This window comes from Electrophorus electricus, chromosome 6, assembly GCF_013358815.1.
Source record: "Electrophorus electricus isolate fEleEle1 chromosome 6, fEleEle1.pri, whole genome shotgun sequence".
Taxonomy (NCBI): Eukaryota; Metazoa; Chordata; class Actinopteri; order Gymnotiformes; family Gymnotidae; genus Electrophorus; species Electrophorus electricus.
Genome location: NC_049540.1, coordinates 10,685,799 through 10,710,554, shown reverse-complemented (window position 1 = coordinate 10,710,554; position 24,756 = coordinate 10,685,799). Strand labels below are relative to the sequence as shown.

Below are 24,756 nucleotides of genomic sequence, written 5' to 3'. Positions count from 1 at the left end.
GGAAGTGATTCTCCTCTGTCGCCAGCTGTTTTTTTTCTTTTTAAAAATGGCAACCGACAAAGGCTATGGGTTTACGTGTGTAAACTTGATTTTTATGTTATTTGTTATGGGAAACCATTGTCGGCTGCATCATCTCGTACTTAAGGTCTGTGTTACTGACTACGCTATTGCCGGAGCTTTTATGTGTTGGTAGATTTACGTTGCAATGTTGATTGCTAGCTGAGTTAGCTAGCTAGCTAACACGATAACTTGTAAATACTGGGGGTCTATCAGTTATACCTCTGTGCATCGCTGCAGTAACAAATTGTCACATCGTTGGCAAACTAGCTGTTTGGTTAAATGCGTAATTTATGTGCGAAGTACTGATTCCAGTTGTGTCAGATCGACCCTGTCTTTCTGTACACTTGGCTAGCCAGCTGTTACTATTCATTTGATAATTGATAATAATAATTCGCAGTACGGTTGCGACCACGATGCCTTGAATAATGCTTTAGCTTTCGTCAACCGGACAGCGTTACTGTAATAAATTCTCTTGTATCAGGATGATGTCCGTCAAAGAGTTCATCTCAACACCTTCGGTTTTTATAAAAACGGTTACATGAGCGTGGAGATGAACCGTTTCAGTATGACTGCGAACACCGAGGACATTGACAGCTCCACGGTAAGATTTCCTTCATTAATCCGTGTTTAATAACCAATTAACAGATGTTTTCTATGACTCACATGACGTGTAGGTTTCAGATGTAGCAATCTTAAGCACGATAGTATCATCCTAGTAAACATTGTTGCCGGATTTCAACGTTTGTTAGAAAAACGTTGTGCCTTCATTTAACGCTTATGAAAGGGCCATTACTTTTCACACACTGTTCGTTTTTAGTTAGTTACACCCTGTGGCCTACAGAGAGCCTTAACTGATGACTAATCTTCCTCTTTTTTTCTTTCTTGACAGATCGGTTTCAGCTTGGATCGCACAAGTAGTAATGGCTTTTCTACTTATCTAGTAAGAAAACTCAACTCAGTATGTCTTTAAGAAATATGTTTATGAGTCATAACACTGTTACACCTGTACTGTAATGCTGCTGTCATGTAACAACACGATGGCACTTAGGTAGGGCAGTTTGTGATAAATGACCAAGAGTAGCTGTCGCCTTATCACCTTGGTAACGGTATTGTATGTGTGTGCAGGATGATGGCCTGGACTACTGTGTTCTTAAAAAGGTCCCCAGCAGTGATTCTGCAGTGGTGCTTCTCTTGCTGGACTTCAAAAAAAACATGCAAGTTGAAATCCTGATACCTGAAGCCTGGCACAGGCGTGCCTTCGCGTTGCAGCTCCGCTCTCACCACGTCGGCTGAGCTCCCCAAGTGTTTGCAGTTAGGCAAAGTTCAGCTTTCCACCCAGATACTGATTACACTTCCTTGCTTTGTTTCTCAGAGTGAGGATGAAGACATCTGCCGAGGAGGGATCGTTTCCCCGCATCATTCCATTTGTGCCAGAGGCTGAGGTGGATGACCCTGATGGGCGGAAAGAACAACAGCCTGCTGGTAGCGCTCCCTCCCTCCTCATTTCCCTTGGTGGTGTTGACGAGTTGATGCTGCTTCCTCACAGTTTTAATTGCTTTTGTCAAGCGCCCAAATAAGACTGTCGATGAAATTAATTTACCTTGTGGAAGTAATCTTGCTTCGTGTTTTAATATTTTAATTTGAGTCTAACCAACCAAAAACTTAAAACAAGCCTTTTTCATTATGATCTGGACCACATTCTCATACCAAATACATGCACTAATGACATGTTTTACATCCAAGGATCTGAACTACAGCACAGTTTATTGTAGCTTATTGCATCAGCATCAGCTTATTGTAGACGCAAGAATCCTCAAGCTTTTTTTTCTTGTCTTCCTCTATACGCTGTGTTATTCTTGGTTTAACCTTGCTTACACTTCTGTTTCCTTTTTGTTTCCTTTATAGCTAAGGCCAAGCGGGAGGCAAATGAGGTAGGAACAGCTAACTGGACAGCTTATTGACTAGCCGAAAAACCTGTCCAGAGTGTCTCATGACTGTTACTGGCATAGAAAGATACAGAGGTTGCTTTGTCTGAAAATGTATTGATTTCTTCTCTTGCAGAACAAAGCAGATGTCACATACCCACTGCAGCACCAGGACAATAGCTACTCTTTTCAAGTAGGTCTTCGAGCGTTAACCTTGGTTTCAGAAGTAGCTTGAGGTTGAGAGGCTCTTAACCTGTTTAAGCACAATTTTGTCATCATACATTATTCCGCATCATATCTGGGTTTTGGGAAGAATGTTTAACTGTGCCTAGGAAAAAAAATGGTTAATTTAGAAACAATCTGGACAGATGCTGATGGGTCATTAGCCTCGCCCCTGCATTACATAACATTTTTAAATGGCCCATACTCATGCAGGATCAAACGTTAGAAATGTAGCACACACACACACCTACACCCACACCTATTTGGTGACATGTGCTCAATCTTCAGTTTTACTTCAACGTGACAACGGACAAACAGCAAGGTCTCTACAACTTCTACTTCCACAACTGCCACTCGTCCACGTCTGCAACAGCCGACGCCTCCACGCTTGCCACGCTCAGCTTCAACCTCGACGTGAGCTCTTGCTTGCTTCCTTCAGCTAGTTCTTCTTTTTTCTGACCTTGAACTCTGGAAGCACTCTGATGGTATCAGTAACTGCACACAAGATTCGGACCTTCAGAGAGCGCTCTCTGTTTTAACTCGGAAGCAAACTGCACATGAAAGCACCACATTTTAATAAGTTCTGAAAATGAATGCTGATAAGTTAAAGATCAGTAGTGCTAATGGAATGCAGTTGACACTAAACTTGAGTAAGTAGGAAAACATTTCTGTGTTAACATTCTCATGCGTTTGACAGCATGATGAAGGGGGTGGCCAAATCTGTCTGATTTCAGATCAGCATACAGGAGAAGAATCCAGCCAGCTACCTGTCTGCTGGGGAGATTCCTCTCCCTAAACTATACATCTGCATGTCTGTCTTCTTCTTCCTGATCGGTACACTCTGGGTCCACGTTCTGCGCACCCGCAGGTCTCCTGTGCAGCTCTTGTAACTTTGCTGAGAAATTGTCATGCAAAATAACCACTAGAGGGCATTATAAGCATGCTTTTTTTAACAGACACATTCATATTAGGCCTCTCTCTTAGTCTGTATATTTTACATTTTTTACTTTCTTTTGTAGTGCCGATGTGTACAAAATCCACTGGCTTATGGCAGCGCTCCCTTTCACTAAGTCGATCTCCCTCGTTTTCCATGCAGTGAGTTGTCTTTTTGAGGTCGGGCTTGCATGCACAGGATTCTGATAATTAGCTTATAATTGCGTTAAGGGGCATCACAGCCAGTGTGTAAACTGTTTGGCTAAAGATTACTGTCTGTAGATGAGCTTTTTTGGCTGATTTTCCTCCATATCTCAGACTAGATGTGCACTCGCTGCTCTATTTTAATGATGTGTTTTTTACAGATTGACTACTACTACATCTCTAATCAGGGCTTTCCTATCGAGGGCTGGGCTGTGGTCTACTACATCACACACCTGTCAGTTCACCCATTAGTTACGAGACTATGCTTTTCTTGGTGTTGGTGTGTGCGCCTCTTGGTTATTGAGCATTTTGCAAACCTTTTGTGTGCAGGCTGAAGGGGGCACTGTTGTTCATTACCATCGCTTTGATAGGGACTGGCTGGGCCTTCGTCAAGCACATCCTCTCAGACAAAGACAAGAAGATCTTCATGATCGTCATCCCCCTCCAGGTAATTGTCCACATTCCAGAAACACTTAATTTCCTCAGTGTGTTGTCTGCTCTGGCAGGCTCACAGACGGACCCTTTTAGGGGGCGTCAAGGCCAGTCCCCAATTCAATTACAGTCCCGCCGTCTCGCTCTGTGACGTGGGTGCTGGTGCCGAACTAAGGACGGCTGGCGTTTTGGCTCGCAGGTGCTGGCGAACGTGGCGTACATCATCATTGAGTCCACGGAGGAAGGCTCCAGTGAGTACGGCCTGTGGATGGAAGTCCTCTTCCTGGTGGACCTGCTTTGCTGTGGGGCCATCCTCTTCCCTGTGGTCTGGTGCGTTCTGCCCTCCACTCGCTCCTCCTCTCCAGTTTCTCCATCAATGGTGCACAGCTTGGCTCCTGGAGGGCCAGGGTCCAGCACGGCTGGGGGCTTTCCCTGCTCCAAACCACTTGATTCAATTCCCAGGTTTAGTAAGTCTATCAAGAATTGGGGAATGACAGAAGAATGTTGGATTCTGGCCGTCTGGAACTGGAGTCCTGCACGTCTGGTCTAGATAGAAGAGGGTTAATTATAAACATGGAGCTGCTGATTTTCATACTGACTGAAAAACTGAAATGTAGATGCCTTTGGGTTAGCATGAGACGTGATGGAGGCTTCATTGTTCTGTGCGCCTGTGCAAAGGGGCTGCATGCTGAGGTTGTGGTGTTTTTCGCTGCCAGGTCCATCAGGCACTTGCAAGAGGCATCAGCAACTGATGGCAAAGGTAAGCTGCCAGTTTAGCTACCAACCTGCTGGAATGGAAACTGTCTGTCTGTTTGTTTGTTTAATTCCACTCTGTCACCATAAGGACCTTGGAAATAGTGAGTGCGTTCACCCTTTATTCATTAATGTTACGGACGTTTTAAATATTACACTATTCCAAAGTCCCTCAAACTCTTTGGAAACAAACTGAAGGATCTAAGTAGGTCAAGTTATGTTTTTGTATTTGCGTGGGTTTTTTTTTGTTTTGTTTATTTTTGTTGGGTTTTTTTGTAAATATTTTAAATACTTTGGTATCTGTGTACCATGATTCATGGTTGGCTGTCCTCTATAATGTATTCAGAATGTAAAGTCTTGTAACGCAGTGTAGTTCCTGCTATAAACAGGTGAACACTGAAGCAATAGAGAAGTAAAGCCCTCCTTCCGTCTGGAGGTCAGGTTTATTCAGTCAGCAAGCTCTCCTAATGGAGGCCTGGAGAGAAATATGCCATGATCGTGACTGGCAGCAGTTCAGGAGTTGTTCAGTATCTGTACTGGGGATCAGTAGCTACATGAGGATGCGTCTCTCAGAGTCACTGCAACAGCAGAGACAGGAGCTCAGCCACACTCAGAATGCAGCAGCTGTATTCTGCTTGCAAACTGGGAGATGGGCGTGGTTTGGTGGCAGTGCTGCACCAGCCATTCCTGACCGGGGCTAACGGTTGTTTCACCGCAGGTGCGGCCATTTCATCACTGGAACACAGATCGGTGGACGAGGCCCATTCACTGGCCGTGCACTCTCTGTCTTTCCTCTTTCTCATCGATTAGAGATCTGTTATTCCTTTACGCGGGTATGACTTCAGCACAACCAGTCTGACAAATCCAGCCCGGATTTGGATGAGCTCTGCCGGGAGGCTGCACATCTGGGGCTTGAGCCGTCCTTGAGAGCATAGCATATTACCACAATCTACTGTGGTTTCTGCACTGTAAACAGCCTCATTAGGCACGAGGCCATTTGAGAGGCAATCTTCGGCAAATAGCTTGCTGACCGCGGAGAGCCGAAACACCTCATGCTGCGAAAAGCCCAAGGAGACGGCAGATATCGGGGAAAGTCGGAAATGTTGCAGCATGTGGAGACCGGTTTGGACTCTTGTGTCCGGCAGAGCAGCGCAACAATCAGAAGGAGCTGATACAACACCTGCAGTATGAGGTTGGAACCCGCTGGGGGGGGGGGGGGGGGGGGTGGTACCATACCCATATTTGTAGTAACTTTTCTTCAAACGTTATTTCACCCACACATACCCACACCCAAAATCTCTCCCTGTCTCTGCTTGGCAGAGCTAGGACATGGGCTGGTTCTGTGCCAAGATGTCTCTTATCGTTTTAACGTTTCCAGCACACAAGCCAGACACGCTAAGTGTGCATTAATGCACTTTTCACAGAGCGTCGGCTGGCCCAGCCCACGATGATTAGATTTGGGCATGGCTGTAAAGGGCTGCGCTCTCAAGTTTGACTGCAGTCTGTTTAGCATGCGACGTGCTCCTGCTGTGTCTTGGGCTGCGGCCACCACACCTCCCTTAACGGCCGCTGCACCGTCCCCACTGCAGTGCTAGGGAACAGGCACTTGGGCTAATCTGAGGATTCACCCACCACACCCAGCGCCCCCTTCACAGGCTTTTCACTGTTTGTTTGTTTGTTTGTTTGTTTGTTTGTTTGTTTGTTTGTTTGTTTGTTTGTTTGTTTGTTTGTTTGTTTGTTTGTTTGTTTGTTTGTTTGTTTGTTTGTTTGTTTGTTTGTTTATTTCTTCAAATGGATCAGAGGACAGCACTTAGTGTGGTTGCAAACATGAATGAGGTGCAAATAAATATTTAAAAACTCCTTCAGCAACTTTTAATAATGTGTGCTCTCTCTTGCTCTTTCTCTCTCTCCCCTTCCCCTCCATGTCAACTTTAAGTTGGGGGGGGGGGGGGTTTCATCGCAGTGCTAATGTTATTAGCCCTTAGAGAGAAAGTGTTGCCCTCATAGGTGCGTGTGTCTGACAGAGACAGAGAGAGAGAGGTAGTTGTGTGAATAGTAGGTACTAGGATTAGAACAGGTTATTCCCAAAGCCCCACCGTGTCTGTCCCACTTAGTTCTACTGCAGAAAGACTGTACTCTTGTTAAAATGTGGAGAGAGAGAGAGAGAGAGAGAGAGAGAAGATCTTGGAAGTGCCCCTGCATTTCTGTCTTAACGCAATTTTATATTTAGTTATTTATTTTGCTGTTTTAAATAGCACCTGCTTCCTGCTGTTCCTCATTCCAATTTTGGCTGAATCTCACAAGGTGTCAGAAGTGTAGACATGAATGTCTTTTGTGTATTTTATGTTCATTCAGAACTTGCTTGAACTGGAAGTGCAAATTGAAGTAAATCAAACTGTGTGTTTTTTGTAAGGCAACTGGAATGGGAAGGCGGCAAAGGCCTGGTGTGGTCTGGGTGGAGAAATGCCTTTACAGATGCAGAAGAGGCTCTTATCTGCTTTAAGTTACTGGTTTTGTTTTTGTTTTGTTTTGGGGGTTTTTAGCAAGTACAAAAAGTGCAGGGATTTTAGAAAGAAAGACAAAAGCATGTTTTTCTCTGATCTTTGGCTGTATTGGTGAATAATTATCTTCCTTAGATTTGTCTTGATTTTTGGTTTGTTTCTTTGTTTTTTAAGCTGCCATCAATCTTGCACAGCTGAAGCTTTTCAGGCACTACTATGTGATGGTAAGTGTTTGAACTTGATTCTCTCTCTCTCTTTGTCTCACTCTCTCCATTTCTCTGTCCCCTTTTGCAAGAAACTCTTGATTTCATTTCCAGTGGGAATTGCAATTTGGCACAACTGGTCTGCTTTGCGGAGATTTTGAACAGAGCTCATTGGGTTTGTCTGTCAAAACATCCATCATAGCCCCTACTTGATGTCCATCAAATTGTTTGATGGACAGCAAGTCCATCACTCTCTCTTTCTCTCCCCTCTCCCCCCACCACCAGATGTTTCACATTCTGCCCTAGATTTTATATATTGTGGGATTGCTGTGGTAGCCACTGTGTGAGACTTTCTACTCAGAGCTCCACAATAAAGTCTATCTCACTTTTTCTCTCTCTCACTCATTGTCTCACTTACTCTCCCTCTTTCTCCTCACAATTCCCTCCTATCTTTCAAATGGAAATTCACCTGATGGGACCTCCTTTGTACACCTTGCTTTTATTGCATGGTTTATATTGGATCTCCGTTCTTCTTGACCTGAACGATGACGGACAGCATTTATATTCATCTATTCATGACTCGCCGTGTATGAATATGTATTCTTGTGTCTTCTGCATTTGGAGATCTACCAGCGCTGATGTTTCAGAGAGCCCTTCACTAGTTTCATTGGTCTGGATTGGTTTCTTGGTTCATGTCACTCTTATTCAGTAGAGGTGATGTAGAGGAGTAATAGATTTTGGCTGCAATCTAGATCCCTGGGTAATGTTTGGCCTTTTAGAACATTTTGTGAACGTGTCATGCTTCCTGTGTTCTTTAGCTGAAAGCTTGGTTCATTTCTGTTTCTCTCCCTTTAGTGCCTAGAGAACATTATTACTTACGTTATTTGTTTTTTAATCTGTGAGTGTAAACACTGCAGGTTTTACTTTTGTCATTTTAAAGATCAAAGCCATATTTTTCACTGGTCTCAACTGATTTTCTCAAGGCCTGCATGGATCCACTGCTAATGACCCTTATTTCCGCTTCACAGATTGTGTGCTACATCTATTTCACGCGCATCATTGCCATCCTCATCAAGGTCATCGTCCCCTTCCAGTGGAAATGGCTGTATCAGGTGAGTGTAGAACACCTCCCCCACCCTCTCCTGCCACTAATAACAAACCGTTGGCTGGAATGGCACTTCAACATCCCAGAACTCCCTCTGGTATATCACGGGGAAAGGCATCCCTTAGGTGAGGCATCCCTTAGTTTGAACAGGAGAGGTCGGTAATACACTAATGAAGGTATACACTTGTAAGGAAATAAACTCATCTAGGAATACACTCATGAAGGGATACTTGCGCTTGTGAAGGAATACACTAATGAAGGGATACTTGCGCTTGTGAAGGAATACACTAATGAAGGGATACTCATGCTTGTGAAGGAATACACTCATGAATTGATGACTAAAAATGTGAACATTGGGTACGTCTCATAAATGGTCATCACACTAAAGATTCAACATTCTTACTTAATTGTCTTTATAAACTTTTATAGATATTTTGAGTTGCTTCTAGTGTGTTGGCATATTGTCTTTTTTGTAATCATTTTTACATAATGTTTGTCATTGGAAGATATAGGCTGCCTGAATTAAACCTGGTTGAGATTTTTGTTATAATCTGAAAAGAGAAGACTAATGTGTTTAGGGTGGGTTCCAGGTGGTGTACCTAGTGTTGTAAAACAGTTGCTAGCACAGAATCTTCCTAGCTTGTTTTTAACAGTGATGGCTTGCAGTGGTCCTAGGGGAACTCCGTGGGCATGCTACTGTTGTCATGAACTCCAAGACTGCTCTGAAACCATGGACTGGTCCATCTTAAACACTCTCAGGGGACCTGGGTAAATTGAGTCCCAGACTGTAGTAGCTTTGACATTGACAGCTGTGACCCCTCCGAGTCCATCCACACTTGCAGCAACTAGAATGGACATCCACTTTTCTCTCAAGAGACATCAAGTTGTTGAAGAATTCCAGGTATGATATTCAGAAATTTATAAGAGTTGCCAAAAGTCAAAATATTCTAAGGCTAGCTGAGAATTGCAGCAGCTCTGACCACCACCACTTGTGGCAAGGACTACAAGTGATCACAGACTACAAATCCCATCTGCATGTTTGGTGCCATAACAACAGTCTGCCCTGAACATCACAAAAACCAAAGAGCTCATCACGGACTCACATTCTCATCAGCATCACTGGCCGGTCTGTTGAAATTGCCAACGGTTTCACTTTCCTGAGTGTGCAGCTGTGAGACTCCCGCTCATGATTGCTGTACAATCGCAATCCCCTTCCTGGGGAGACTGAAGAGCTTTGGGATGAACACATCTATTATGATCAGCTTCTTCTGCTGTACCTCAGAGAGTCTTCTGACTGCCTGCATCAAACCGTGGCTTGGCAACCTCACTGCCCAGGATCAGAATGGCCTCCAAAATCATAGGCAGTGACCTTCCACAGCCCCAGGACATTTTTGCATCTCGATGCCAGATGAGGGCTCAGTCCGTCATCTCGGATGCGTCCTTCCCTGCACATGCCCTGCTCCTTCGTCTTCCCTTTGGCAAACGCTTCAGAACCATCACAGCACACAATGCACCACACGGTTCAGAAACAGCTTTTTCTCTGAGGACATCAGAGCTCTTAATAGATCATAACAGCAAACAATAGTCGATTATACCGTTCTATATCATGTATGTATTGTACCATATTCTTGCTACTTGGAAACACCGATCAGCCACAACATTAAAAACAGCAGCAGGTAACATGAATATCATTTATCACTTTACAGTGGCACATGTCAAGGGGTGGGATATATTAGGACACAAGTAAACTGTCAGTTCTTGAAGTTGATTTGCTGGAACCAGGACAAATGGACATGCAACTTCGAAAGGGCCAGACTGTGATGTCTAGACCACTGGGTCAGAGCATCTCCAGAACATCAGGTCTTATGGGGTGTTCCCAGTATATGCGGTGGTTAGCACTTACCAGAATCCAATGGTCCAATGAAAGACAACTGGTGAACCAGTGACACAGGGTCATGGGCACCCAATTAGTGCGATTGGAGAGCAAAGCCTGTCTCGTCCAATCCCACAGAAAAGCTGTGGGATCGGTAGCACAAATTGCTAAAAAAAAAAAAAGTTAATGTTGGATATGATAGAATGGCATCTTAACACAGCCTTGCAGTCTGATGTGTTATGGGGCTGCGTAGTGGCTGACCATATACCGCTAAAAGTGCCTACAATGGGCATATGGAAGAAGGTGGCCTGGTCTGAATCGCATTTTCATGTGGACAGCCAGGTCTTGTTTTCCCCTCTGCAATGATATTCTGTAATGGAAAGGACAGCTGTATAATGTGCCCTGTCACACTGCAAAAGATTGTTCAGGAATGGTGATACAGGAATATGACAGAGTTTAAGGTGTTGACTTAGCCTCCAAATTTCCCAGATCTTGGTCTGATTGAGCATCTGTGGGATCTGCTGGAAAAACAATCCATGGAGGCCCCCCATGGCAACTTGCAGTATATAAAGGATCATCTCCTAACATCTTGATACTACAGAACTACTTGCTGAGACTACAGAACACCTACAGAAGTCTTGGGGAGTGTGCTGCATTGGCAGCACTAGAGGGAGGTACACAATTTTTAGGTAGATGGTTTTAATATTATGGCTGATCAGTGTTTATTGCAGCACTATACTATATTATTAAGTAGTTTATTGATTACACTACTGCTCCTTATGTGGTCTCTTATAGTATTCTGCATGTAGTATTATTTCTTGCTGCACCATGTTTGTACAGTGTAATGTTCTTACTGCCAGCTACCTCCTTCCTCACTGCCATTCACCTGTATTCTTTGGAGTGACTTCTACATTTATTGTTATTTTGTGCCAGATGTAATTGTTTAGTATTTGCAGTTCCCCTCTGGTATATGCAATACCCCTCTCCTCTAGTTACTTATATTTGTGTGCTTTTATTTATCTTCATGTTTTTATATGTAGGAGCATCCACTGTAGTATAAGAAAGTCACTGTATGTATGAGTGCTCTATTATTCTGAGTACAGCTGACCGTAAGCACCATCTGGACTCCTGAATCATGACGTGCTTACCAGGTCCTCTCTGCTCTTCTCCACAGCTGCTGGACGAGCTCGCCACCCTGACCTTCTTCATCCTCACGGGCCTCAAGTTCCGGCCAGCCTCCCACAACCCCTACCTGCTGCTCTCCGTCGAGGACGAGGAGGACCTGGAGATGGACGACGTGTAAGACATTCATACGTCATACATTCCTTCTGTGGACCGTCAAAAAAAGCCCACAACACGCCACCCATAAAACACCACACGCACTGCAAACCAGTTCTTGCACAATGACTTGAAGGTCCACTGCTTAAGAAACTCACTAATCCAAACACACAAAGAAATGTAAGTGAACTTTTGGGCATACCAAGCAGAGATCTGCACTCCTTTCAGTACAAAGGCCACACTCTGACCTGCTCCCTTTGGGAGTAGTGAACACTTTTTTTGGAAGTGTGTTCTGAAGGGCAGTATTCAACACCCTTCCAGTATCTTCGAAGAGTCCTTTCCTGCATACTTAGCGAGTGTCTACTGAAGAGACCAAAGTGGGAGCGGAGAGGACTGACACGCGCTCCCTCATCCTCTCCTAATGGAGGGCTTTTCTCAGCTCGCTGAGCAAGTGAGAATGCTGCCTGTGCTTCACAGCTCTTTTCAGCACATTGGTCACACTGAGTGGTATAACAATTATCCTGAATTCAGAAGGGATGCAATTTTCTTATTCTGAAACCAAATCTGGGCTTGAACCTAGATGAGAATTTGACAGGTTAGGCCTCATGTTCTCTCAGACTAATAACTACTGAATGATGATGAGGTTTAGGTATCAAGTGGTGACTGGTAGTAAATTGGCTTAAAATATATCAAGTAAAATAAAGAAATGCACTTGTTTGTAAGCGATGAGCAAGGTATATACTAGTCAAGAAGTGTCTTTGTCTCAGCTGAATCTGCACATAGATGAAGACTTTTGAAGCATGAAGGGAAACCACCGTGCAAAATGTTTCATATAAGAGAAAGAGGTTTGAAGAGTCTTCCATACAAACTGCCTTGTTAGGTGTTTTACAAAGTCTTTCTGTTGATCGCCCTTACCCGTTCAAGCCATGGTATGGCTCACACATGCGTGAGCGCGTGCGTGTTTGCGCAATCATTTGGCCACCTGTCATGTCTATAGGTGAAGCCCAGAAGGGTTCAGAGCCTGCTAGAGGAAGCTGTCTTCATTAGGGGGAGCTAGCTGTTTGAGCAGCTGCCCTGTTCTCTCCCGGAGAAGAATGCACCTCTCTCTCTCTCTCTCTTTCTGCTGTCCACGTCAGACACACTGCTCCCACCGGCCCTGCAGAATGGCTTCATCACTGTCTCCTCTGCATGTCCGTCGGCCCGCAGGAAACCTGCTCACTTCCTCCGGCGCCACCAACAGTCAATAGCAGTTCACCTCCTTGGCAATTTCAGGTGGTGGCTTGAGTCTTTTGTCCTGTACACACACACACACACACACACACACACACACACACTTTCCACTGTTTTGGTTTGAGTATTCGCTCAGACACTGTGTCCCCTCTGCCTCACTATCACTTTCAATCTCTCACTTCATTTTTGGTCCCTTTCTACCAAACCCGGAATTAGCTTGCTGACACCATTTGTCCTTGTTCTTCACCTGCACAAATCCCTCTTCACCCCCAGACAAGTGGACATTGGGGTTACCTCCAGGTCTATTTTTACTTGTCCTTTATGTTTTGGGGGAGAGGAGGGCAGGAGCCATTGTATGCAGTCTGATTTGCTTGTGCCCATTGAGTCACAGAAAGAACCAAGAAAAGATGAATGAGCAGGAAGCGGCGAGGCAAAAGGAGGCCGTCTGAGCAGACTGCATTTCTCGTGTGCTGAGAATCAGTGTACCTAACCTCTTAATTGCACACGTGATCTAAGTTCTTCCATCACGCCAAACAAGGGGACGAACAGTCATTTCTAATCTTTGTTAGTAATCTGGCCGATGATCGAGAATTGTGCTACTGTTCAGAAACGCACCCAAACACCTTAACCCTAACAAGGCCCTCTGGTCAGCTGTAAGGAGGCCCTTTTGAGGTCTAGCTCACCCTCAACAGAGAGCTCATGAACATGGCTCACCGCTGAAGAGCTGCTCCGAATGCACCATGGCATGCTGTTACCTGGTACTGTCGGACAGGTTGTCATCACAACCCACTCATGGGAGGAGGAGGTGGTGCGCGTACTGCTGGTGGAGAAGGTTCGGCTGGCCCCTGGCTGAACCCGCCAGAACTCTCCATATCCATCGCTTGGCACTTCCGCTCCAGACCCTGGCAGGTGGTGTTGCCAGGAGAACTGTGTTTTGAAGCAAGTAGACAGCCCTTGGATGCTGGATGAATGCTGATATGTTGTAGTATAACAACACAGGGCACAGTACACCTATTCTTTTAACCTGTGAGCAAATGAACCAGTAAATCACTCACCTGTGAGGTGAAGACAGCAATGCTAAATGTATGATTGAAATACTTGTTTTTGATGTAGTGATCTGATGTGTTTAACCACTTAGCTCTGTTGGAGAGGACATACTTGCAGGTCATTCAGTCCCAACTGTTTGCTTGTGATCTTTATTACATTGTTTCCAAGATGTTGAGCACTTATTAAAGCATGATTGGGCTAATATGACACATCAGCTGCTGCTAGCAGCTCTGCTCTGTGCAATCCAATCTGTGTCAAAGCCTGAGTAATTATCACAAACAGAAGGGTCTGGATTTTTTTTGTTCGGTGGGGGGGGATGTTTCGGGTGTCAAAGACCCAATGAAAGCATGTGTGTTGCTTTTGGTGGGTTTCAGTTTCTAACCAGAATCTTTTCCTTAGCCTCTCGTGGAGAATAAATACTAAACAAACTTACAGCGGCTGCTGTGTCTGAAGCGTATTTTGAAGTATCCTCAACAAAGAAAGAAGTCACAGTCTTAGGCTTGATCAGTTAACTATGGGCTTGTGGGATTGCTCAAGGGCTTTCCTCAAGAAATAAAGTCGATGTGAATTTCACATGCACAGTGGAAGTGTTTAAGCTGAAAGCACTTACCCTAGATCAAGTTCCTCTAGTTGATACAAAAGAGCAAAAAAAAAAGGTCTAGGACGACACTGCTATTCTGAGGGTATTTGAACCCTTTTAAAACTTTTAAAGTCTCTTTCTTCTTTGTGGATCTTTCAAGTCTTTCAAGTGTTCTGCCAGAGGTTTTTTTAATTGAACCTCCATCTGTTCTCTCTGCAGGGTGACTACGTCCACAGCCATGGGGGAAGGCGTGAAGAAAGTGAAGAAGGTGACCAATGGGCCATCAGAGGAGCGGGAGAGCATGGCTTAATTGGAAACAGTAGTTCCCTGAGCTTGGGCTGCCTCTGGGCTTGTGTGGCTAGCTACTGATGTAGCGAAGCATTGTTTTAACCCAGCTTCACCGCGGCCTCCATGCAACCCGGTTTGTGGCAGGTGGCCTTGGAGCTCCTGTTGGACCTACCACGTTGGTCTCGTTCCAAGACTCTGTGGCCCTAGAGCTGTATGTATATCTCTGTAAACATTACACAGACCATATTAGGGCCGACACACCTCTCAGCGATTAGCCCCACCCCCTTCGCTGTAGTTCGGATGGAGATCCTCAGTGCTACGCTTTGTTCTTGCTTAACACAGATGGTTTTGCTTTGCTTTTGTTTGTATGTTTGTTTTTATTTATTTTTTATTTATTTTTTTTTTTAAATTAATGACCTACCTATGGCATCTCTTGATCTCTGAGACACTCCGGCACTTTAGCCATCACACAAACACAGGTCACTGTGGGGGCAGCCTCATGTTTCCGTTTCAACCAAGCTGATTTTGGTCACTAGCCACTAAAAAATGGCATAAAAGCAATTTTATTTCTTGTATGAAATTGTATTTCTTGTATAAATGTACAGATCTGAGGCAAGTGTACAGGCACATTATTCCAAGACTAAAGAAGAAACCACAACATGGGCGGTTCCAAAGCATCGTCATGGTTTCAGTGACTGTTCTTTTCCATTTCTTCATTACTTGCAGTTTAATAATGGGTTTTATTGGATGGCTCTAAACATTTCCGAAGTGGAGAGAAGCATGATTGCCAGGCCTGTACTGTATATTTCTATGGTCTCAGCCTTTTCAGTAATATTAACTTGATTTGAGGGATCTTCATCATTGTGTGTTTCTGAAGATATTTTTCGGTACTCATATAGGGGTTTAAGTTTATTGCTTTAGGTATTTTGTTAATTTACAAAACTCTGTGGTCAAGCTAGATTAATTGAAGACCTTTTCGCAATATTAAAATGTGCAATGGTTTGATTCCTGCTGATTTCATGTCTGCTTATTAAAAATATATTATTTTTCGGTCAAAGTTGTTTGTCAGGCTCATACTGAGTAGATGCCAGAGACAAAGCTCGAATTACAGGAGTCTTGCTGTGAATGTTCCAACATATGGAGGAGTTGAAGGGAACATCATTATATCCATTTTCATGCCAGTGTAAACATCCTAAATTGGTCTTGTCAGAAAGAGTCCTAATGATTCAAGTGGGTGATTTTTCTTCCATATGGGCTCAAGACGTTTTTCTTTTTGTACTATGAGCAAAGGCCCTGAAAAAAAATGTCTTTGCTTGTGTTTACAGGGAATTTCAACATTTATCCTTGACATAATGAGACAAAAAAGCAATAAGTTTGCCACTTCACCATCATGTTAGTTAATGCTGAGCTAATGCTTAGATACTGATTTATTACAGTTGCAATGAGAGATTTCTAACACCGTTTTGTTTAGGAGATGTCGGGTGTAATGCAACTTATTACTGAAGTTTACAAGTAGTAGATGCTTCATTAAAAATATTTCATTTTGCCAACTGTTTGAGGATTTGACATGCTGGTTGACCTAACTAGACTGGTTGACATGACTGCAAATGTGGTTCTTGGGTCTTAGCATCAAGAGTTCTGTGAACAGTCTGCCTCATTATTGTGCTTTAGAAAAATTCTTCCAACTTCTCATTTCTGAATCTCTTGTTCTGCAGTCACTGATCATAGCTTCTCAAAGTCTTCAAATTGTTTTATTGGCTTGATTATGAATCTAATCTGAAGTTTAAACTGGATTTTGAAATATTTGTCTTTTGTTCGGATAATCGGTATTTGAAGGATTAAAGTAATACTTCATTCACTTGTTATCCTCTGGGTCATTGTGTCCAGGAGCATATTACATTGTTAAACAATGTGTTTATTTAAAATTGCACCAATTGATGCTAACTCACTGTTTTGATTGACTTCAACTTCTGCATTATGCAAGTTATTCTATTACAATGCCTGTCTTCTGTTCAGGGCTCCTTAGCCTCTGTGCATGGTCTTCATTCCTTTTAAGACAGTCAGGGTGCATATAGCTTGAGAAAAGATCAAATTTACCTTAGAGTTATTTTGTTGTTGTTGTTTACTCCCTAGCCAAATAACAATCTTTAGGCTGCACTATCAGGCTTTAAAAGCAACCGCCGGTCCTAGTGTGTATAGCTGTTGTTAGAAATAAATATAAGTTTTGCATTTATCCAGAGCCATTCTTTACATTACATTTGACCATTGTCTTGCATAGCCAAAATTCAGGTACAAAGCACGTTAGCGTTACTAATATGTTTAATTGACTAAGAAAATCTGAACTATGGTTGACGGGCTACTTTGAAAATGTCAGTGATCTGGTGCACTATTCTGACGTTTTTATTTTGTTGAAAGGTAATGACGTGTTTAAGGTCACCGTTAACGTTTGGGATGAAATGTTCTACTCGTTGTTCATGTCGCCTAGAGCGTTGAAGATGATTCTGGATCAGACACATTTTCTATTAATGTATTAATCATACTTGGGCAACAAATGCAATGTTTGACTGCTCGTTTTGTTTGCAAAGTTATTGAAATTAGCCTACTGAAATTAGTGTGCCCTTTAGTGAATGTACGTTTTCATTTTTTTTAAATATCCGTGAATGGCGACTTTCACACACTGACACAGCAAACGAGCGAAAGCAACAGCGGGCAACAACTTTTTTTAATCGCTCTCGAGTACCGAGTACTTACCGTCGCCGCTGGGGCTCAAACGTCCTTTACGAGCATCTGATGTTGATCAAATGTCAACGAGCAAACGATGAAGCGCTGAACTTCCCAACGAGTGTGTCACCAGCGCTAATCTCGCTGTGTTTAGCGCCGAACAGTTTCTCTGCTCTTGTGGTCCTTGTGGGAGACAGATGGAGGCTTTAGTAGTGCATTTTAAAAGCGACACTCATAAGCGCAGCACTAATATGTGGGTTGTTATCTCAGCAGAGAAGGCGACCGAGGACAGACCGCTCTAAATGCCCATGTTTACGACCCTGATTATATTTTTCCTCCGCATATACAGTGGCCTGGTGTTAACTATTATCAGTGCGCTGATGACCAGCATGACATTCATCCTCAACTATGTTTTCTGTTTGGGGATGCAGACTAACTGGCTACACTGTCTTAACATATAAAAGGCAAACATTTATAGTGTGTAAAATGAGCAAGACTTGTGCTTAACAAGCTATGCACCCCAGATGTGACTATATCAAAATGAAAACTGTCTAATCTAATTTCGTATAATACAGTTAATTCCTTAGACTTTCCACACAGAAAAATCATTACATTATTAATATTTTTTAAATTACATCCACAATCTTTGTTTACTTTTTTGGTACTGAGTGACCTGGGAATTATTGCATATTCAGCATTAAGTAGTTAATTGTTCAGTCTTTCAGTCTTTTTTTCAAGCTTCAAGCTGTTGTTTTAACATGTATTACTAGCCATGGTTTATTGCTATTTTAGGAGCAGACCATGTATCTGACGATTTAGGGATCTGAGATTAGCCTAATTTGTCTCTCTTTCCACATCTGTCATTTTGCTCTGCTGGGGATGGCGGGGCCATATGGTAATGCTGGCACTTGTAACAACCTTCTTATCTTTGGGTGACTAAAGATTAGTTGCAGCTACAAGCCATGTTAGCTGTTTCTCTGGGTGGAGAAGGGGCCCTTGGAAACATTTGCAGCCTCAAACCAGTGCAAGATGCAGATTTTTGTGTTTGCTAGCTGTTTCTTACTTGTGCTGTCTATTTTGAGCATACTATGTTTAAGATTGTGCTTTATCTCATGTCATGTCATGTTGTGTTATGCCTATTTTTGGCTCTTGGTAAATTCACAATAGTAGAAAGAGACGTTTTTTCCCCCCATATGCCCTGGATGATTTAAATCGCTTCACTCTGTTTGTGAAGCAGTGATCTTTAATGAAAAAAATAAAACATTTCCTGTGTTCATTAAAGAAATTAAGTATGCTCCATGGCCAAAGTCTTTCACTACTGAAGTTTTCTTTTTTGATATTGTTGCTGCTAGAAGGCCTATAGAAGTTGGTAGAGAAGGTGACAAGGCTCGATTGCTGAGTCAGCTCTGAGGAAGAAGAGACAGAAAAGCTTTGGATATCTGCCTGGCCTCCTGAGAGGAAGAAGAAATTGCATATTCGGGAGCATATTCAAATGTAATCAGCGTATTCAAAAAGTCACAGATGATACAGAATATAGTATGTAGTTGTTCTACAGTTGATTACGGAAAGCGATGACTGAGTTCAGATGGGTTTGCCTGGATGTTATCTTAGAAGGAAAAAAAACAATTTAACTGAACAGTAATGTCTTGTTACAAAAAAAAAAAAAAGGAAATACCTGCTGAAAGCTATAATATTCATACTTACATTTCAGGTTCCTGTGTCCAAAGACAGTCTGTCCCTGGATAACTGTTAATAATCTCTGTCACACAATATCTTAATCTGCAGTAACCTTGATACAGTCATTTTCCCTTCCCTATCCCACCATGTCCTCTGATTCTGTCCGGCAACTCACATGCAAGGCTGGGGTGCTACAAAGTTTAATGCCTGAGGCTGAGGCATTGCCTTCAGAGGGGACAACCTCTTCATGGAGGCCAGGTATAATGGGGAGGCAATAGAGAGATGGAGACAGATCGTTCTATGCCATGCCAAGGCAAAGGCAACTCCTTAGGGAAATACTCTCCACCATAACCCAATGAATTCATTCTGATAGACTTAAAGAAAAGGCCTTGAGGGTAGTTACCGTGGCCATGGCATATTTTTTCATTTTTCTAAGGCGATGTTTGGACAGGTAAGCTACAACGCTCACTTTGACTTTTCTGTGTTTGATTGGACTCATCATTTAGGACAGTTTGATGAAAACACTCAAATGATCTAGTGTGTTATAAAGTAGGCTATATATTTGCTTGCACTGCTGTTGAAAGACCGCTGTCCAAAATGATCTGCATACTGGTGTATTGTACATATTTATTTTATATGTATAATGGAAATTATCACGTCTGTGTGCAAATATTTCGCTATTTGTATTTTCAAAACCAACCGTTCTCGGGTGCAAATTGAATCAGCTTTCAACGCAGTCATGTTGTGCAGGTAAGATCCACCGTGCCGCCAACACTGCCGAGGCCCGGTGGTTCGGTCTTGTTCTTTTGTTTTAGCACCATTTTCTTATTGACGTGCAAATCATGCTGGCGCGAGCCCCTCCGTCCACTTCGGAGCCTGCTGGGGCGGTTTACAAAGACGCGGACTTCCACAGCCTCTCTTGGTGGCAGAAAGCGAAAATCTTCAATATCTCTCCTTTTACTCCTCATACAGTCCACAAGACCTTATGGCTGTTCTGCTTTGCGTGGATGCAGTAGCAGCGAATCCCCGAGTCTCATGCCACACGTTTGGAGCATGCGGAGCTGATGGGAGCATAAAAAAAGAGAAAGACAAAAAGGAAATTGTTCCGTTAGAAGGAAAAGGGAAAATATCAGGAGATGTAACCTACTTTTGAAGTGGTGAGAGCTATTCTAATCTAGGGTAACTGAAGTCTGCCAAGTCAATACGACATGGTCTCTGAGGGGAGAATATAGAGTAACACAGCAGGCGATGCTGCTGACAAAAGCTGTAGGGTGTTTTGGGAGCAGCCTGATGCTGACTCAGCACCCTGGCTCACTTGTTTACATTGTTCCTGTCTTATTTCTAGCATCTTTCCTGTGAAATCACCTCCCAGTGTTTGCAACTCATTCTCGTTGTCAGTGACCACCCCCCACCCCAATCGTGTTTTTCTTTCTCCTTGAAATCTTAAGCACAGCACATTTGGTTTCACTGACAGGGCACACCTGACCACTGTAGCCCCAATGAGCAAGTACTTGTGACTTAGCCCATTGTATGCTTTAGGCATTCTGGCACAACAACGAAATGTCAGCAAGTGATTTGATTGACCCACAGACCTATCACGGACCGTTCAACAGAAGATAGCTTATAAAAATAAACAAACAATGAAACTTTTACTCATGTATACAAATGATACAGAAATTCATACAGATAATGTTGATGTTCCACCATGATAAAAGTATCTTGAAGAAACATTTAAAATAATCTGGAATGCACACCGTTTAGAATATGCAGGTGTTTGTAAGGTGCATTTTTCCATTGCTTGCTCTAGGAGACTAGGCAGCTCTAAAAAAAAATATATATTATTTATTGTAACGATTTGAATTTAATCTAATTTAAAATATATGCAGTATTTCAATAACTTTGCCTGGTATATATGTCTTAATTTCTTAAGATTCATTTTTTAAATATATTAGCACAAATACAATTTGAGACAAATGACCACTATGCCATTAGCCACAGCTACTGACAGCCAAATAGCTCAACTACCCCACAGACCACTGCCCCTCAATTAAAATGTCTCTGTACAGACAAATACCCCTCAACAACTATCCTATCAGCTATATAGCCCTAAGTGATAATTAATTTGAGCGTTAAATACGCATCAGCCTTAATTTCCCCACAGCCAGTTACCCCACAATCAAAAATTACCCACCACAGCCAAATGCCTCTCAGCAAACAACTACCCAATAAGCCAAATAGCCCTCAACAAAAACTACACCCACATCTAAATAACCCCTCAAACTCAACAACCCTAGAGCAAGTCCACTCTCAGTCATAATTAGGGCCCATACAGCCAAATGCCTCTTCAAATGCAAACTAAAGACCCATCTATTTGTGGAATATTTAATTGACCACTGATCCTGCACCTATGTAAAGTAACTGAAATTCTAGTAGGGTATTATTTATTGCACTTGTTGTCTGTTATGGAGCTTATGTTTTGCACTTTTAGGTATCAGCATTGATCCCCGTATTTCAGCAGCATTCTAATTCAATGGTATCTTGATCTCTGTACTGGCTAGGATACATTCTGTGTGTAAATGACAAAGCACTTTTGTGAGTCGCTTTGAATAAGAGCGTCTGCCAAATGCCATAAATGTAAATGTTAATCGAAGCTACTCCTTCAGCCAAACACCCCATCAAACACAATTGTTCATACCAGCTAAATAGACTTCAGGCTGAAATAATAAAATTACCTCCACAACCACAACTAGTCAATCAGCCAAACAACCCTCAAACACAATTTTCCCCAACAGCTAAGTTCAGTTGAACCTCAACTACCCCCCAGCCAATTGCCCCTTAACCAAAATCTCAGCTCTTTAAACATGTTTACCCAGTTTTATCTTAAAGTTTGTTTCATAAAATGTCTTCTAGTGAAAATTGTACATTTGAAGATAATATTAAAGTGTAGCATACTAACATTTATACTGCAGGCTTATATGCAACAACATAGATACCATATAGAGTCTTGTCACAGAACGCTCTCCTTCCATGAGTCATGTGGTTTGGGCCGTCGCGTGCAGTGGGAGGGTCTTGTTTGTTTGTTGTTTGCAGGTGTGTGCAAGCACACACCTGCACCTGGTTAGTGTTTTGTCTTTGTGTATTTAAACCCCTGTCAGTGTGTGCAGCGCTGTCGGTCATTGCCTTTGTTCATGTTCAATGCGTTAGTGTTTAACGTATTCGTGTCCGTTTTCACTGTCAGTGCCTGTGTTTGTGTTCATCATTTACGTTATATGTGAGTGCCTTTGTCTTCCATCTTTTTTCAATAAATGTCTGTCTATGTCGACGGAGTCTGTGCGTCCTGTTCCTCGCCCTGCGGCACTCGGGCCATTACGGAATGACCGACCTTCACAGGACACCAACTCCTTCAGCGACAAACAGACTTCCCATAGGGATGGATGTAAGGACATCCCAAACTGCTGCCAGGATTCCCGGATGTTGGGGAGAGGACCGCAACCGGCGTTTGCGGTCACTCCGGAGTGAAGACGGGAACGCCCTCTGGAATTTCTTGGGGGGGCCTGGGGCTACCAAGCCAGGACAAAGGAGATCCGTGTGGCTCCAAGGGGACCACGGAGAAGGCGGTTTCGTGGAGCCAGCTAGGTCCCCGGCTGGCAAGGAAACAGCCCAGGTTCTTCCTCTTCCCTGAACATGCCAGGGGAACTGGATGGGTCCACCCAAAGCCCAGGAGATGGACTGCATCTGGGGCTCTCCTCAGGTGGTTGACAAAGGGAGGACTAATAAAAGAGGCAGCACGTTTGGTGCCGGTGTGAACGTGTCGCTCTGCATGTCCAGTAGGGCCAAGGACACATCCCCAGCACACATCTTTGCTAGCTAGCTAAGGCAGTGGATTGTGAATAAAAGACCAATGGTATAGTTTATTCTTTATTTTAATCGTGCGTGGGCATTTTAGCAAATCTGAGCACAATTTGACTTTGTTGCAACATCGGTGAGATTGTGGTGGTCTTTTTGCTCAAGAGAAAAATGTGAGAGGCAGACTTATACAGAAGTCTTCCATTTATTTCGATAATTTCTCATGTCTGTCTAGAAGAAACACATATTAAGTAGATCTATTTTCTGAATTTCTGTGTAGATAATCATCCACCACCCAAACCAATGGTTCTATGGTTAAAAACTAACCATTGATGTAAGAGAGCAGAAAGACGGTTGTTGGCTGACAAATTGTGCCTCAGCTATAGTCTGTAACTGCTCCGCCAAGAACCTTAGCCAACCTGGTGACGCTTTTATACGTCATTTTAATAATCGAAATACTTCTTAACAAAAACAGATTTAATATTGTGAAGCTGAAAGATAAAGACATTCTTAGACAGTGAGCAAATAAGAAAGAACGGAAGGCTAATTAAGGGGGGCGGAGCGACCGTTGTCAGGGACAACGGCATCAACACAACGCGCGCTGAGAACACACACCCACGTCCTCCCACACGCACACATTCAGTGAGGAAGCCTGGACCGTGTCCGCTCCCGCTATCGTTTGTTAGACAATGAATTGACTTCCGTCAGCGCACACAGTCAGATCGCTGCAAGGATCCAGGACAGGAGTGTCTCTCCTCGGGCTCTGAGAACCCCGCTCCCGCTGTTTCCTCCAAGGACCAGCAGCAATTCTTTGGAGAAAATAGAAATTGTAGGAGCAAAGCTTGAAGAGCAAGTGATAGGGGTTAGGAAATTACTGCTCCTTTTGCGTTAACTCGTGCGCTTTTAAATCGATTTTTTTAGAAAGCTATAATTTGCTCCGTTGTTTTTCGGGACATTCTCTTTTCCCATCTGTCCCCTGCCCCTGCGCGGAAGAGAACGGGCGGATTTGGCAGAACTGCGTGCGGTCCTCGTGCTTCCGTCTCTCCCTGGGTCTCTGGCTCTAAATGTGAACGGGGAGAGGCGACTGGGGTAGGGGAGCACCGCGCGCAGCCGGAGAGATGGGTAAATCCAACAGCAAGCTAAAGCCAGAGGTTGTGGAGGAGCTGACCAGAAAAACCTACTGTGAGTCCTGCCCTGGTTCACCTCTGCCTCTCTGTCTCCTTTCACACACACGCGCGCGCGCGCGCGTTTCTGTGTGTGTGTGTGTGTGTGTGTGTATTAAACACATACACACTTGCGTCAGCAACCACATTACTCTGTGTGTGTGTGTGTGTGTGTGTGTGTGTGTGCGCGCGCCCTAAATTCTTGTCTTATTTTTTAAATAGAAATACTTTGTTAAACTCCGGGAGTACACTTAAACGAACAACAAAAAAAATAGATTAGAATCACACAAGAAACATCCAACGCAACACTACAGAAACAGTACGAATACAGCATGAGTTTATGGTTTATGGTTCAGTTCAGAATAGTGCTGTCCAGGTCTGCCGAGTTCCATTATATCATTAAACCCATTTCGATTTCATTTGTTTGTGAATCAGCAGCTGGTCCTGACTGAGCTGTCGCCACCTCGCCTCGTGTTGAATAAATAAAGGACCGCCGCTAACTGTTGTGCTACATGTTACGCAACAGTTGGTTCTCAAAACAGAAAATAAATAACACCGCCGCGGGCCACAGACAGACTCCGATTGGGTTAAACGATCCAGCTGGGATTTGGTTCCCACACCTTGACAGTGGCTAATGATGGAGCCATGCAACCGGTGGAACTAAAAGTTCACTGGAGGTGCATAAGACAAGCATGGCGACTAATTTGTGAATTGC

At 43.4% G+C, this 24,756-nt stretch overlaps 2 protein-coding genes across 3 annotated transcripts in view; both read left to right on the top strand.

Moving 5' to 3' along the window:
- Nucleotides 1-2: 2 nt before the first annotated feature.
- Nucleotides 3-18,433, top strand: gpr107 (G protein-coupled receptor 107). Of its 2 annotated transcripts, XM_026998572.2 has the most exons (18): nucleotides 3-145; nucleotides 542-661; nucleotides 950-1,000; nucleotides 1,186-1,274; nucleotides 1,433-1,542; nucleotides 1,966-1,991; nucleotides 2,122-2,178; nucleotides 2,496-2,621; nucleotides 2,942-3,075; nucleotides 3,227-3,302; nucleotides 3,506-3,579; nucleotides 3,675-3,792; nucleotides 3,976-4,106; nucleotides 4,493-4,536; nucleotides 7,205-7,254; nucleotides 8,262-8,345; nucleotides 11,386-11,510; nucleotides 14,566-18,433. In XM_026998572.2, the coding sequence occupies exons 1-18, from the start codon at nucleotides 47-49 to the stop codon at nucleotides 14,654-14,656; spliced, it is 1,605 nt and encodes a 534-aa protein (XP_026854373.2). In that variant the 5' UTR covers nucleotides 3-46; the 3' UTR covers nucleotides 14,657-18,433. The 2 variants fall into 2 exon arrangements, with proteins under 2 accessions (XP_026854373.2, XP_035383538.1); XM_035527645.1 differs by lacking the exon at nucleotides 7,205-7,254.
- A 5,077-nt stretch (nucleotides 18,434-23,510) lies between these two features.
- Nucleotides 23,511-24,756, top strand: part of ncs1a (neuronal calcium sensor 1a) — a 17,112-nt gene continuing 15,866 nt past the window's right edge. Inside the window, exon 1 of the mRNA XM_026998426.2 lies at nucleotides 23,511-24,060. Coding sequence (XP_026854227.1) covers nucleotides 23,997-24,060 — 64 coding nt within the window. The 5' untranslated portion in view covers nucleotides 23,511-23,996. The remainder of the gene's footprint in view (nucleotides 24,061-24,756) is intronic.

Coding starts and splice junctions, on each gene's coding strand:
- gpr107 (XM_035527645.1), top strand. CDS start 47: ATGGCAACCGACAAAGGCTATGGGTTTACGTGTGTAAACTTGATTTTT. Junction 1,001..1,185: donor ATGGCTTTTCTACTTATCTA/GTAAGAAAACTC, acceptor ATGTGTGTGCAG/GATGATGGCCTGGACTACTG. Junction 1,992..2,121: donor CCAAGCGGGAGGCAAATGAG/GTAGGAACAGCT, acceptor CTTCTCTTGCAG/AACAAAGCAGATGTCACATA.